We start from the raw sequence: 16,690 nt of genomic DNA on the forward strand, positions 1-16,690 counted from the left end.
TGTATTAGTAATTATTCTTACCTATCTTAGTCCCTCCATACTCTTGATTCTATATAGCATCAATTTTCCCTGGAAACAAGATGACTTCTTATTTCATTTGCCCTTCAGGTTGAGTAGTGCAGGTGCTGAAACAAGATTGCTCCCTCTGCAGGGCTGATGGCCAGACAGCAGCGGTCAGGGCTGCTCTCTGAGACAGCAGCCTCTGCTTAGGCTAACTGCACCCAGTGTTTAACCTTTCCATAATTCTTCCTCTCCCAAATAAGCAAATGCTGCAGAGGCCCTTTGCAGAAGTCAGTAGAGGAGAATCTATAGCTCCACAGATCAGCCAGAGGGAAGGTTTTCTAAGAGCAACAAATCTTTTCTGTTGCAACATGCTTTTTCTAGAAGCTTTTTGTCATTCTGGCAGCAAACTGTTTTCCACTTGCTGCCTTAGCAACAAGAGCTGAAGTCACTCCCCCTTTAGTCTGTGGTTTGATTATAAGAGCACTAACATTATACCCAGAACTAGAAGAAAATACCATACTGGAGAAACCTGCTGGCATTACCTGCTTCTTGGCTTAGAGAATTATTTATGTACATTCTCAGTATCTCTTTGAAGGGAAAGGTCAAATAGAAGGACTTGGAAATGGTGACTCCAAACCCCAGGCGATCCCCAATCTCTAGTAAATGCTGTACTCTGGCCACAGCAAAGAATGGTTTTTTTCTCTCGGCTTTCTCCATGGCTTCTTGGGGAAAGGACCAAAATGTTAAGGGTCCCTCCTTATGCACTAGTCTGAGGCTAACTAGTTTCCAGTATTCTTTACTTAACCCAAGAATATAAAGTTCAATTGGAGAATAAAACTTTGTTTACCGAAGAATAGAATTCTGATGGATTTTGACTTTAGTTGATCCCTTGAGAGCTCATTTAAATATTTCTAACCAAATTCAATTTTATCTTATAAGAGAACATGCCCAGTACAGAATAGTACATAACTGAAGTAAAGGTCAAGGATTAGCTGTAACCACAGATTGGCTTGTGGTCCACCAGAATGAGACTAGAGAATACCAGGGACTTAAGGTGGGAGTGTCCTAGTTGCTGTTTTTCTCTTCTCTCTTTACTATGTTAACAATTTATTGTGTTTGACTTAGACTTTAACTGTAGTGGCATTCTGACAATAAATAATGGAAAGATAAATGTAATATTGGAATTTATACCTTTTCAAAACAGATAGGGAATGCATTGAAATCTCCAAAGCAAAATTTTGGTGTCTCTCTGTAAGGAAATGCCTTTTTTCCTTAATAAATTAAAACGCCTTATGGGAATTTCAGCCACGTCCAGCATGGATGAAAAAAGGGTTAACTGCCGGAGGATTCTGCTGGCTATAAATCAATTAATTACCCATAAACTTACTAATCAATAAACACACAAGAGTCAATACTCTTTTCAAATGGGAGGGGGCATGATGGATAGGGCCATACCAGATCTGGCCTCTCACAAGATGGGGTAGCCTACTTCTCCTTTATTTTATAGTCACACAGGTAAAGGGGGCCAAGACCAAGAGGGACTTCTTCTGTGATGAACAGGATGGAGTGGAGTTAGGGGAACCATTTGCTCAGGGAAAATAGCACATCCCCTGAGGGTGAACCACTCCCACACAGGGCTACCTACTTCCCCGTGGTCTAGAACAGTCTCTTATGGCTTCCAGTTCCTGTGAGTCAGGCCTCTGTGTCCCATGGCTCAACCACATCTGAATCTGCAAGATTTGGATGGCTCCTAACTTCCAGGGTTTGCACCCAAAAGAATCCCTTCAATGGGTGTGGGTAGCTGGGCCATTTGGCCCTGATCAGTCTCCGTGGACTTTACCTTCTCTGCCAAGGAACGAAGCTTAGGAAGGTGAGCAATGGGTTTCAAATTCTAAGCCTAAATATGGGCAAAAGATTCTTTCCTTGCTTCCTCATACAAAGCTGAGACTATTTATTTATTTATTTAAGACTGGGGGATCAAAGCAGAAACTACCAGGGAGTCAGGAAATCTACATTCTGAATGTCACTTACTTCCGTGGCCCATAATGCCCATTCTGTGGGGCCCTTAGAGGAGGGACAAGACCCCACCTGCATTGGTGAAGTCTACTTCTTGACCTGCATCTTTATGGATGTGCCACTTTAGTATCCACAATCAGGAGTGCAGTGAAATCTCCAAAGCATGAAGTCTCCAGGTCACTGTGATGTCCCTTTGAAAGGAAATGCAATTTTTTTTCTTTATAAGTGAAAATTCCTAACTACCAGTGTTTAGAAGTTACTCTTCTAGATAACCAGTTTACTCAAAGTCCAAATCTAGAAATTCTGCATCTAATAATCTACTCTTTGAATTTCCTCACTTAAGTACCCTATGAAGTTTCTATTATTTACCTCTTTTTATAGAGAAGGCAACTGAAGTTCAAGAAGATTTTAAAAACATTCATTTTTCCCCTGACACTCCTAATTAAGTGATAGTACTGGGCTGCAAACCTCTTCTGTTGGATCCTAAAGTGCATGCCATTGCAAAACTCTATAGCACCCTTCAGTTTTGGCATGCTGTCCTTGGAGGGCTTAGGCTTCATTTTATTAAAGACAGAATCTCTTTCACCCTCAGCCTCACAGCTCCAAGAGATGTCAATGTTGAAACATCCTGTTCTGAACTGTGTTCTGGATCTAGGCTCTGTCAACCACTTGAAGACAGCTAACATAGGGAAGGAGGAGAGTGTTAGAAACAGACTGTTACACCGGGCTCCTGTGGACAGCACTCGTCCTCCTCAGAACCGGCCAATCTGTTTCCTCTCTGCCTTCCCCAGCACCATTTAAGTTTTAATTATCTTCCAACTGTCTGCGCTGCTGTTGGGGACCTCAGAGAGAACAAAGGATACCTGCTTTAGTTTTCAACAGAACTCCTCTCTACACACTGATGAAGTCACTAGCTGCCACTGTCCTTATTACCGGGTTAAATCAGAGACTGCACTGGAGAGATGGAGCTGAAAAGGAAAACAAGGAAACCATCAGCTTTACCTGTTTGTTATTCAGGATTTCTTGTGACAGATAAAATGTGGTACCTACTTCTGTTTAGGTGTTATGACCAAGTTTTGCTTATTTCTCAATAAAAGTAGAGAGCGCTCTCCCATCCGTAGTCTTCAGGTTTTCAGTGACTCAAATAGTAGTAACTTCTCTTCAACCTTCGGGATGCTCTGTTCTGAGCCCCGTTAAGGAAATATGCTCACAATCAAGGATCGTGCCTGTACTGCCCACCCGATCCATCATTCCCCAGGATTCAGGGTACTTCCCCATACTGGACAAGGCCTCTGCAGGCTTAATGTAGAGCTCCAGGCTGCCTCCGCCAGTCTCTGAAGTTAGGCCATTAGTTGAAGCAGTTTGCCATTTCTAGTCTAGAACTTGAGTATAGAACAAGGTCCAGTGTATTTACAACTTCTTCCTTGAGAGAAAGGAGCACGACTGACTGTATGTATCTCCCTGACTGCTACCTGCCTGCCTCCCCTCCCTCCTTGCTTCCTACCTGGGGATCGAACCCAGGGCCTTGCACATGCTAGGCAGTACTCTCCCACCAAGCTATATCCCTAGCCCCTGGAGCATGACTTCTTTCTTTTAACTTTACCATTTTTTAAATGTGTATTTGTGTAAGACTATGCCATTTTTATAAATTATGCTGTAATTTTATAGAGACTTAGAAAGTATTGTAGAACTAGAATAATTAAACTTGTTATGAGCATTACATATAGCGGGCTAATCAAGAAGTGTGATGTACAGTGGTGAATTGCTAATTTGACCTCAGAATTATGCAGCAGGGATAACATTATCTTCATTTATAGAACTTTTTATCTGGAGGCATCTCTCAGTGCTTTTCCAACCATATGTATTATTTTGTTTATTATCACAAACACTATCATTAAGGCTGTAAATGCATTCCACTACCACTTTTTATTTTCAATACTTCTAACTGTGGGAGTGGAGGTGGTGAGGCAGGGGACGGTTGCACATTCCTTCCCATTCCGGACATTTGCACCAGGCTAAAATTTGGGGAATGACTATTAACTAAACTTGGAAAGCCTGATGCCATAAAATGTTTTTTAAAAGAAAGAAAGGAAAGGAGGGAGTTTTATAGCATTCCCTTAGGGTCCGCCTGGACTATCTTTGACCTTAAGAACATCAAGGAGGGAAAGGCCCTGCTCTTCACTGTTCACCACTTCCTGGCTCTCTACTGTGCATGGTAGGAGAGCTGTCTCTCCTAGGGAGGAGGCCCCACCTAGGGAAGAGGAAAATGATCTGATCCATTTCCATCCACCAAACCCACATTCCCTGCAAGGTCGCAGACAGAAGCACTCAGGCTATTAGGGCCTGTGCGGTTGAAAATGCTTTGCTAGTTGAGTTCCTGTGGGTTTAAGGATATGGACAAAATTAGATTCAGGCCAAGGGTGCCAGATTTAACACACCCCTTCCCTTCCAAAAAGCAACCCAGGAGATCATCGCTGCCAGTAGTAAAAGCCTCCACAATCTATACTACTCCAACCACTAAGAACTTATTTTAAATGAACTCACCTACCAAACCCAGTAAAATCAACACCTTCTATCTCCCTTAAGGACTGAAGAGCAGAGATCAGGGACAGCCTCCTGCTTAACCAGAGACCTCTGATTCTCGGTGCAGGAAGAGCAGCGTCTCCTTACAGTGAGTCTGAGCATACTGAATAGCTAGTTCAGGAGATAACATTAATATTGGTTATGAAGATGAGTGATCAGCTTGTGTCAAGGAGCAGATGGCTAAATGAGGTGCATAGGGAATGCCCCAAGATTCAGGCTTGAAAAAATAGGAGGGAAAATAGCCCATGATACAAAAACCCTAAATATAGTCTTCTTAATGTGAACTTTAAAAATCAGCTTTTACATTATACAGTTAACTTGGAGTGATGAGAAATGTAAGAAAATTATCAAATTAGTGAACAGCGATTAACTCAGAAGTAAAATTTTATCTTCTAAATCGAAGGTTGTTTTACACACACAGGGAGGAAATTACTAAAACCTTGCCCAGTCTGTCATATCCTAATTGAAATCTGTTCCTTTAATATGCCCCATCCTTCAGAGTGCATCATTTATAATTTGGGAGAGCATTATCAGTTAATCTAGTTATTTTTCCTGGTTCTTCCTTTGAATTCCAGTAAGACAGTGTGTGCACATTCCTTGTGGAATTGTGTGACACTCAGAAGAGTTTGTCTGTTCATTAACCTGTGAACTATCAGTCCCTTTAGAGAGTGAAGGGAGCAAGTTGCTCCAAGGTTAATGCTTGTTTGTCGGAGGTGAAGCCTCCTGGGAGATGGAGAAGGGTGAACAGGCCAAGATGCTCAAGACCTGCCCAGTGAAACTCTGCACCATGTGCAGACGCCAGATCTGTGTGGCCAGGAGGGAGGCTGCAGAACAGGCTGGGCCACCTCTGCTGATCACTTCCCCTGGTCAGGAGAATGCTTCCCAGCAGTTAGCAGGGTGGGGGGCTGGCGTAAGTATATGGGGTTAACTTCCTACTAACACTTAGGAGTAGTACTAAAATGAGACACTGGGAAGGGTTTTCAGTAGTTTATTTGAATTTTTCCTTTTAAACAGGAAAGCAATATTGATTTCATGCATTTGTCTCCAATGGATGAAATCTTTGATTGAGTTGGAAGGCATTTGATTTTGACTGTATTTGTGCACATGTACACAGATACATTTCTAAGCCGAGGCGAGGCAGAAGCTATTTGCTATTCTCCTGTGTAAATGTTTCATGGACATATAGTAGTACTTAACATCCAAGACTTGACCTGAACAGTACCTGGCATGATTTTCTAGGTCAATCTAAGTTTTACTTAATTCTCTAGGAAGTGACACCACCTTGATTTTGCTATAATAATTCTAGGGTTACTTAGGGCCAGCTGAGAAGGAAATTCAGGATCTGAAGCCAAGTTCAAAGTCTCTTTTAGTCCATATCCTGGTACACTATATGTTTAAATAGAGGACCTTATCCTGTTATCCTTGAATTCTGATGGAGCTCAATTTCAACAGATTTTCTTTTCTTTTACCCTCAGGTATATTCGAATAGTTGGGACTCACAATACAGTGAACAAGATCTTTCACATTGTGGCTTTTGAATGTATGTTTACAAACAAAATCTTCACTCTGGAGAAGGGGCTGATAGGTAAGTATTATAATACTTTTTTTATATGTATACTTAGATTTTTTTTATTCCATTAATTCATCATAAGGACTCTGGCTGAGTGACAAGGGATGACTTACATTTTTAGAAGTAGTCGAAATAGTAATTCCAGTAAACTTAAAGGAAAAGAATATAAATATTGTACTAGTAGCTAAGAATTAAAAGTAGTGATTCATTCAGAATTGCAATGTGGAGAATGCTCTTGATAGCCAGGCAAAGGTTTTCATACCAAAGGCTTTTCTATATTTAATGGTAGTTGAGATTGGGAAGGAAGTCTGTCTGATATTGATCGGATGCTTATACTTTCAGTGCCTAAGATGGTATGTTGGCTTTTGATTTGATATGAATAGTGTACTCAGCTGTGGGAATATCTTCTTTTCACAAATGTGTCAGGCCATATTTGCCCTGCTTAGCCAAGTTCACCTCAAGAAGGTACCTACCTATAATTTAAATAAGACCAGAGTGATCAAACAGTCATTGCGAAACTCAAGTTATTGGGTGGAAAATACTGCCTAACTGATCTTTTGAAAGGTATTTTGAATTTTGGATTAGTTGTTTGCTTGTTTTCTGATGTGTTTGACTTTGGTTTTGCTTTAGGTAGTACTTAGCTGGGCATTGTGTACAGTCCATCCCAGGGTGATGGATCACGGTGTATCTTGATTGGCTTTTCTCATCAGACTACCTGTTCCTCTTCTCTTTTTCTCATACTCACATGTCTTCACTCCCTTCCTGCAAAGATCATAGTTAAACTAATGAGACCTTTGAAAATGTGTCTTTACTCCATATGTTCAGGGGTAGGGGGTTAAGATGCTCCTGCCTTGCAGTACCCAAAATAGAATTCTATGTCTTTTCAAAGGAACTTGATTTGCTACACCTTCTCAAGCCCTGTCCATGTTGGGACACATATCTATATTGATACATGTCCTGAAAACTTGGTTATGACTAGAATGGGAAAGGTGAGTGTAACTCAAAAATGTTTACCAACTCTCTGAATGGTCACAGCCTAAATTTTTCTAACACCTGTTGTGCCCTATTAATCCTTTACTTATGGGAATTTGGGAGAGTAATATTAGTGAAGTAGCAGGAGTGGAAAATTTTCCAATATGTAGAGACCTTTTAGAGTTCAATCAAAATTATTGTTTTAGTTTTGACTTTGTTATGGGTATAACTTCTAATATTAAATATCAAAGTTAATTTCTATGAATTTTAAGCAATTTGAAAGTTAAAGCATTACCTGGTGTTACTGTTTTTAACCCTGTAGGCTGTATAGGTTTAGGAGAAGGCCCTCCTTTTCCTCCTCCTCACCCAGGTTCTTCTGTAGACTGTAGGCCTCACTATGTGTGTGACTGTGTAGCCAGAGAGTCCTCACTAACCAAGGTCCTGCTTATTCTCAGTATGGGTAGCATTGGGCTACTTGATTTAGCCCCACGTGCTACATTTTTGAACATGCCCCTTTGAAGGTGCCATCTACTTAAACCAGTCCTCCTTCTTGGAGGACACAGTAATTATCAAAGAAACAGGCCCATCTGGTATGAGAGGCCATCACAGAATGAAACTCAGTCTGAATTACAGTAAGGGAGGCTGTTGTTGGTGTGAGTGTTTTGTGCTCTCCGAACCACTTGGCACTTTCAGAAGCAGTCCCAGGCACGTCAGGTGATGAAAGAAGATTGCAAAGATGCAAGAAGTGTTTTTGGTGTCTGGTTGAACACTTTTCTTTGAGCACTTTTCTGTGATGGTCACAAGTTTGACTACAAAGAGCACTGCAATCATCCTGTCATTCATTGTCCCTCAACCAAATGGGAGCAGTGGTGCAGGCAGGCAGCTATATGTGTACACTTGCCAGCAGATGGCCTGCAGTGGGAGCCCCTCTGGCCCTACTTGGGATGTCTTCACAGCTCAGAACTGCCTGCACTGGGCAGGCAGGGAGGTGGCGTGACTGTGAAGGAGTACGGGGGGATCTCATTATCCTCTGTCTGACATTGCAGCTTTGCTTCGCTTAGAGAGGTGTTTGAAATAGTAATGGCCAGCTTTCCATGCTGATTATCTCAGGTCCTTTTTAGCAGCCCACAGGCCTCAGCCAGCTACCTTGGAGGAACCTCCCAGAAAGGAGTGGTCCTCTAGTGTGAACACAGGTGTGTCAGATTCACCAGGAGTTTTCTTTTTCATTTTATTTATTTATTTATTCATTGCCTCCCTGTGTTGCCCAGGCTGGCCTCCAGCTGCTAGGCTCAAGCATTCCTCCTGCCTCAGCCTCCCAAGTAGCTGGGAATGTAGGCATGCATTGCCACATCCAGCTCAGAGTTGTTTTTAAATCATAAATTGCTGCTTCTTATACCTTCCTGTTCCTGTGAAGTATGCTATCAACCTCTGAGAACCACTGATATCAATCCCAGATTTTCATGGCAGGAAAAAAAATTAGTAAAACTAAAATAATATCATGAATAACTAATATAGTATCAAAACCTACTTTTATGTTTCTAGATTCAGAACTTCCTTCTTTTACAGTTGCTGGTCTTCCTTTCATAATCTGATAAGCTCCTCTAATCATTTTAGTATAGGCCTTAAAAAATGACTCTAAAAATATTTGTATTTTTTATCTTTTGTAATGTTACTGCCTAAGATGTATAGCAACGCCAGAAAATAATACAAGTAAAAATAACTGCATTAGTTACCAGGTGTGGTGGTGCACGCCTGTAATCCCAGTGGCTTGGGAGGCTGAGGCAGGATTGCAGGTTCAAAGCCAGCCTCAGCAACTTAGCGAGGCTATAAGCAACCTAGTGAGACACTTTCTCAAAATAAATAAACTAACTAACTAACTAACTAACTAATAAATAAATAGGGCTGCGAGTGTGACTCAGTGGTTAAGTGCCCTAGGTTCAATTCCTGGCACCCCCCCCCCAAAAAAAAAGCAAAACAAAAACTGCATCAGCTGCATGACATTTTAGTCTTCTTTTCCCATCGAAGAGTTTCTTTCCTGTTTTTGATGATAGCATGTTTCTCCTTAATGCTAATTTACTTGCAAAGATTCATGGGAAAGCTTTGAGGTTCTCCAGGGTCTTATCCTTGGGAATGTTCCCAGCTCTCCCACATTGATCTTACCTGCTGCCACCACAACCTCTTCTCATTCTGTAGCTGCTTCTGGATCTTGCTGGGATGTATTCTGTTTGGGGAGAATAGGCCTGTGATGACTGCTCCTCTGTTAGGAGGCATTTGTAGGAAACCCTACGCTATCTTATCAGTGAGACATGGAAGAAAAATTAGAATTGGCTACTATTTTATAAGTTTTCTGCCCCACAATGTGTTTGCCTTGTGTTTTAGTCAGCTTTTCATCACTATGTCCCAAAGATCTGACAAGAACAATTAGAGGAAGAAAAGTTTATTTGGTTCAAGGTTTCAGAGGTTCAGTCTGTGGTCGACTGACTCTATCTCTGGGCCTGAAGTGATGCATGGTGGATTGTGAAGGAAAACAGCTCAGAACATGGCAGCCTTGAAGCAAAGAGAGTTCTGCCCACCAGGGACAAAATACAAACTCCAAAGTCATACACCTCCAGTGACATACTTCCTTCAGTCACTACCTACCTGCCTACAGTTACCACCCAGTTAATCCATCTGTGAATTAATCTACTGATTATTTCACACTTGTCATAATCTAATCATTTCCTCTCTGAATGTTCTTGCATTTTGTTTTACACAAGATTTTGGGAGACACATCATATTGAAACCATAACATTCCACCCTTGGACCCCAAAAGTTCATGCCCGTTTCACAATGCAAAATAAATTTAGTTCATTTTCAATAGTTTCAATAGTCTTAATAATTCTAGCATTACCCTGGAATTATTTAGGCCATCACCTTAAATTCAGTCTCCTGAGATTCAAAACAAACTCTCAGTGTGAACTGCTATAAAAATCAAAATTAAGTTACATATATCCACTATATAATGGCACACAGTAAATATTTCCATTCCATGAGGGAGAAATATTGACATATAAAGAAGGAATGGGACAAAAGCAAGTCTGAAATCCAGCCGGGCAAACAAGTTCAGGATTTGTCCAGGAAATGTCAGGAAATGTCCAGGATTTGGGGCACATGGCATCATGATGTCCTCTCTGGAGGGCTTGTTTAGCTCGTTGCTTGCTGGTTGCAGTCCATGTGGTCTCTCTGTTGGCTTGTCTGCTCAATTCCTGAAGCTTTCCTCAGCAAACCCTCCACTTTACTGGTATCTCTTAATCTCGGGGGTCTCCACTGCAAATTTTGCTTCCTTCTTACTTCTTCACTCATCACCCTCTCAGTGACAGCCGATAGGGACTTCAAACCTCTTGGATTTTGTCTGGCCTCTTAGGCCTTCCTTTGAAATCACAGTGGAAGCCTCCCCCTAACTACAGCATCCTGCAGTCTTGTAGAACCAATATCACATGGTTGAAGCCAAGGTCTGCCACCATCTTCAGCAGTAACCAAGCTTCCTGGCACCACAAATTCAGTAGCTTCTGAGTTACTGTGCAGCTGAGCATGGTGAAAGAACTTCCTAGACTGCCCTGTGCAAGCAGGGTGCCCCAGTGTTCTTTTATGAAAAAAATTTTCACTTTACACCCTTGATCCTGAGGTGGGTGTGGTCTTGGCAATTCCTGAGATGCCCTCGAGCCATGTTTCATATTGCCTTTGGGTAAAGTACTCAGTGAATCTGTAGTGGCTATAATCTCTTTAACAACCATACCTTCATTAGCCCAGTTTTACTTGCACTTTTCCAGACAAACTGTAAGCTTTTCAAATCTTTTTGCTATTTTCTGCTTCTGATTATCACAGTAAATTTGGCTCAAATATACCAGCAATATCCATGCTGCCACCTGAGTGCTGTGCTGCCTTTAAATTTCCTCTGCCACATTAATTAGGCCATCACCTTAAATTCAGCCTCTCAGTAAGTCTTAGGACATGAACAAAATGTAGACAACTTTTTTTTGCCGGAATGTAATACAAATAGCTTCTATTCCAATTTCCCATGAAATTGTGGAGAAATTGAGTGACCTTTTTCTCCTCTGAAACCTTACAAGCCCAGTCTTTACTGTCCACAGACCTATTGGCATTCGGGTCTTCTGAGCTAGCTCCGGAATTGACCATTAAACTTGACTTACAACATTTTAAAACTTTTCCAGCTTGCATCTCTAAACTTTTCAAAATTCCTCCCCCAAACTCCAAACCTCTAGAACCATATGGTTAGGTTAGTAACAGGAACAACCCCACTTCTCAGTACCAATTTCTGTTTTAGTCAGTTTTTTGTCTCTGTGACCAAATCTTCCTTTTCATTGCATCTTGCCTTTACATTCACATAGAAAGAATAGTCCCTATTACCTGTCTTCAAGAACTGTCAACTAACAGTCAACCTAGTTTAACTGTGACTTCCTCCCCGTCAGATTATTTTAAAGCCAATCCCCAGACATCTTATTATTTTCATCCATAAATATTTCATTATATATCTCTAAAAGTAAGGCCGCCTTTTTGTAGCCATAATCATAACACTAGCATAGTTTCCCAAAATTGAACAGTAATTCCTTAAAAGCATTAAATATTCTGTTAGTGATGAAATTTTCCTAATTGTTTCAAAATCTGGAGTGAGAGTGTGTTTTATGAGTTGTTAAAATCAGAATTCAGAAAAAAAAAAATAAGCAGGGCTGGGGATGTAGTTCAGTGGTTGAGTGCTTTCCTAGCCATATGCAAGACCCTGGGATTGATCTCTAGTGACACAAATAAATTCAGATAAGGTTCACCTTATGCCAATAGCTGTTATGACTTAAATATCTTTAAATCTATAGATTCCCTTCCATTTATCTTATCTCTTGTCTGTCTTTCTCTTCCACCCCTCCCCATTAAAATTTGTTGAAGAAATTAGATATGTCCTATAGTTTCTGACAGCCTTGATTTTGATTTTGGTCACTGAATCCCCATGGTAATGTTAAGCATGTTATCCATTGCATTTCTTTTTCTTTTCATTTTCTTCCTTTTTTTTTTTTTTTTTGTACCAGGGAATGAACCCTGGGGTGTTTAACCACAGAGCCATATCCCCATCCCTTTTCATATTTTATTTTGAGACAGGGTCTCGCCAAGTTGCTTGGGACCTTACCAAGTTGCTGAGGCTGACTTTGAACTTGGTGATCCTCCTACCTCAGCCTCCCAAATCACTGGGTTTACAGGCATGCACCACCATGCCCAGCCATTGCATTTTTTAAAACTTAGTCAGATTCAACTATTATTATTATTGTCATTGTTTTGTTGTTATTATTATTATTAGATAGTACTGCTCCATAAGTAGTGTTAAGTGTGTCTATCAAGAAGCACAAAAAAGCTCTGGTGTCTTTCTCTTTAAGATGTTCACACCCATTGACAATTATTCCCTAGATCCATTATTTCATAAATTTGGTATTGCAAAATGGTTACAGTCCAATTCTGTCATTCCTTCTTCATGTAGTAGCTAGAAAGATAATACTTCCCTGAAGACTTGCTTGGTAATCCTAAAATGCAGTTTACACAAGGAAAGAAGTCTAAATGTTCTATTTTTTCCTTTTATTTACCAGTTATTAAAATGAAGAAGTGTTTCCTAGCATTCTCAAAAGATGACCAAAGAACTTTGTTGTGAGAATTATTAGGAGGTAGTGAGTACATATCATTTTGAATTTATGGGATTAAACACATTTGGCATCTGCTAATCAGTTGCAGTTATTATTATTGATCTTCAAATTGTTTTTTAGCCTCTTTGAATTTGTTCTGGAGCCCTTGTAACCCAACTTCAATAGTCCTCAATTGTTCTTTGATTTCTGGTATAACCAGATGTCCCAGGTTCATCTTGTACATTTTGCCCTTGATCTGGAATCAGCCATTTCTTCAAGAAACCCTGGTTCTGTTGAGTGTGAAATGATATTTGGAAACCTCAGTATAGGCATGGTAGGTAACCTTTTTATTGTGTCACACTTTTAGGCTTTCAGTAGGCCTAAAACATGCACATATTCTTAAATATTTGTATATCATATATTTAACATATAAAATGTATCATGAATACCTGTGACACTTCAAATTCAATACTCCAAGATTGTTGTTTAACCTCTCTTTCTTTCTTTGATCTCCTTTTCTCCATACTGAAAATGTTGGTCACCAGTGACATAGTTCAATCATTCATTTACTTTATCCCCAGTACATACAAAATAGCTATAGAATAACAGTACCAAAACTCAACGAAACATCTGATTACTGAAAATAGTTTAAGATTTTTACAATTATTTTTTGTGTCCTCTGGGCTTATTGCACTAGAAATAAAATGGCTGTATTTTTAAGTTACTTGAAATAAGTCTGTGCAGCTCACCATTTCAGTATACTGTTACTTCTTCTGTTCTACTTTGCTTTCATTATGTAGGGGTTGCTTTAAAATGTTTTTGCCTTAGCTCTTTCGTCTCTGTGGCAGAAGCCAGATGACAAAGGAAGCGTCATTGTTTAGAAAGTATCATAGTATGATGCACATGTCACACTGCTATGCTCTAGGCCTGCCACCTCCAGAATTTGTCTGTGGCAAATGTGTCTACTCTGCCAAATGCAAGATAAAGTATCACTGGGGTGTCCAGGGCACAAGATCACATTCCTCCAGAACTGGTCCAATGAGGCGTCTAAAAGTTGTGTATCTCAGAGTCAGGCATGGACTCCATAAAGGAGCAACACCAAAACCCAGAGAGAACTGTTGGGGCTTCCAGTTCAACTTGAGAGTTTCAATAGTTAGTCACGCAATGAATGTTCTGGTTTAAAACAAAGCAAAACAAAATTTTAAAAATTTTGTTCTATAACTGTGAAGTGCATGGTCTTAAAATCATATCTAAAAAAAGAGCTACAGTCAGATAAATCAAGTTTCTTTTTTTGTTCCTCTACCCCATAAGTAATCTTATTTCCCTCTTTGGTTTTTTTTTTTTTTTTTTGTACTCCCATTTAATAAATATGTTTATGATGTATAAATATATATGTTAATATGTTTATATTTTGTATTCCCCAACTGTTCAAAGTAATTGGCAACATGCTACATATGTCACATCTTTTTCTTCGCTTTTTCTGTACTTAATGCTTACTCTAGTGCCAGCTATATAGAAAGACACCATTCATTCCTGTTTGTAGCTTCATGGCCCTCAATGTAGAGATGTTGTAGTTTACTCAAAGCCTATTGTCTTTTGATGTACCATTTGGGTTGCTTCTAGTCTTCTGCTACTAGAAATAGTGCTCTTTCCTTGTGCATAGACCTTTTCCCATTTTTGCTCATCTATCTTTAGTATAGATTCCTAGAACAGGGATTGCATGATCAAAGGGGAAATGCACACAGGATTTTGTTAGATATTGCTTTCATAGAGATGGTGCCATTTTAAATTCACATTGGCATTGTATAGTTACAAACTACTTCCCCACAGCCTAGCCAATGGATTTTAGCCAGTTTGATAAGTAAAAAATGATACCTCAGCTCAGTTTTAAGTGCATTTCTCTTACGAGAGAAATTGAGCATAATTTCATAGGTTTAAGGACCATTTACATTTCTTCTTTAAATAGCTCTTCTCTTCCTATGAGTCTTCTAGATGAATAGAGAATAAGCTTTTAGTAAGACCTGGGGGAGCAGTAAACACTACATGGATATTGGAATGTGGTATTCAGCATTTTCTTCTTAAGGTCTCCTGGATCTTCTGAAAAATCTCTTCTTAAAATATACTAACTAGAACATGGGGTTCTAGGCTCAAAAATTCAGAATTCTTTAACCTATTCAAAGAATAGGAAGAAGATCCTTTTATCAGCTTTAGGCTGTTATATGTTTCCTATAATGGGGCCAAATGACTGGTGGCTTTTTAATTTTAGTTTCTAGTTGGTAGTTGGCCTAAGGCAATCAAAATAGGCAGCATAAGCACAGGAACTCGGTGGCTGAAGCTGCTGGGCCCCCCTGTCCTCCGCCACCCCTGGAACTGTGTGGTCTGAACAGGAGCACTAGGCCCCCGGCCAACTGCCCTGCCATCCTTACCACCAGAGGCAGGTCGCACGGAACATGTTTTCTTCCTCCTGTCTTCCAGTCTCCCGCCAGTTTCCCCTGTTGGCAGAACCAAAAGCCAGGCTGGTAAGGGGAGTCTTGGAGCTCAGTGCGCAGAGGTTTAGCCTTTGAGTTGCAGGGTAGAGCACAGGAAGAGAGGAGCTCAAAGGTGGAAAGCAGTGTGAACAGGGTTCCTTCCATCAGGGAACCCGCCATCTAAGTCAGCATTGCTGGACATGGGTGAGGCATGGAACTATGGCATGGAGAATAACAGAGGCATGAACCGTGGGGAAAGGTTAAATATTTAGTTGGGATATAAAGAAAACCTTTGTGTTTTCTTGCCTAATAAGATAAGGCTTCACAAAGAGCTGCGTGTTGAGCCGAGCCTTAAAGAATTCAATAAGTTTTACAGAGCACAACAAAAGTACTAATTTACCTTGCAACAAAAATAGGTGACACTTACTTCCTTCCCAGGAGTTGAAGGCGGGAGGTGGAAATAGGTGGTCTATAGTTGCCAGTCTCATTTAAAAGTACTCTAAGATTGTAACTGTGTTCAGAATTGCTGTAAGATTTCTGGGAAAGTAAACAGAATTGGAAAGCTGGACTGTGAAGGGCTTTGAACCCACATGTCTTGGGTACTTCATAACTCTGTATAGAAAAATAAGTGTCACCTGCAGCAGAAACAGGTTTGGGAGAAGCGGAGTTCATTAGTGTATGAAGTGGGGCCCTCACCCCCCTGCAGGCAGTTCCCTGCAGTGGCCCTGGTGAGTCTGGACTAGGCGAGAGTCTGTTCTTTCCCAGCTGATTCTCTAGCCAGGCATTAAGGCTGGTTCTAATTGTCAGTGAAACTTAACTTCCTTAGCTACTGTAAATGACTCGGCATTAAGCAGACAATTATTAGGAGGCTGCCAAGTGTATCTTAGGCACTGGGGACAGAAAGAGACATAGGTTAGTCTCTGCCTTGGAGAATCATATAAGCGAATACAGGAGGACCTAAAAGGTGACAGCACAGTCAAATAAGTGGTGTGTTGGGGTGTTCCCCAGACGTGATAGGAGCACTGAACAGGAGCAGCAGCCTGAACTGAGGGAAGGTGTCAGGGAAGAAAGAGCCCCAGCTGAGGGGTCATCCGCTCAGTCCTCAGGCAGGGAAAGCAGAAGCCCGAGGATCCCAAATGGTCACCCTGTGCAAAGGGCTGTGTCTGACCACTGCACAGTCAGAGCCCCTTCCTGTGGGGCACCTGGTGTGAGGTGGGGTTGGCAGAGGAGGAGCAACAGAGACATGTGTGGTTCACTTTTCCTCTGCAGAGGATAAAGCGTAATTTTCTCACAAGAGGGTTAGTTTTAAGAAAATCTTGGAAAAGTAAAAACCCCACAATATGGTGTAATGTTTGGTTTTTGCCTTCCACAGAGGCTGTGTTCTCAAAGAGAATGGGATACACTTGCTGTGGGGAATA

The 16,690-nt window shown here is 40.8% G+C and overlaps 1 protein-coding gene across 1 annotated transcript in view; it reads left to right on the forward strand.

The window, feature by feature from the left end:
- The window catches only part of Btbd9 (BTB domain containing 9), a 387,287-nt gene that overhangs the window by 246,509 nt on the left and 124,088 nt on the right, over positions 1–16,690 (forward strand). The window contains exon 7 of the mRNA XM_047557540.1: positions 6,078–6,187. Coding sequence (XP_047413496.1) covers positions 6,078–6,187 — 110 coding nt within the window. The remainder of the gene's footprint in view (positions 1–6,077; positions 6,188–16,690) is intronic.

The sequence above is a fragment of the Sciurus carolinensis genome, chromosome 7 (genome assembly GCF_902686445.1).
Source record: "Sciurus carolinensis chromosome 7, mSciCar1.2, whole genome shotgun sequence".
NCBI classification, from domain to species: Eukaryota; Metazoa; Chordata; class Mammalia; order Rodentia; family Sciuridae; genus Sciurus; species Sciurus carolinensis.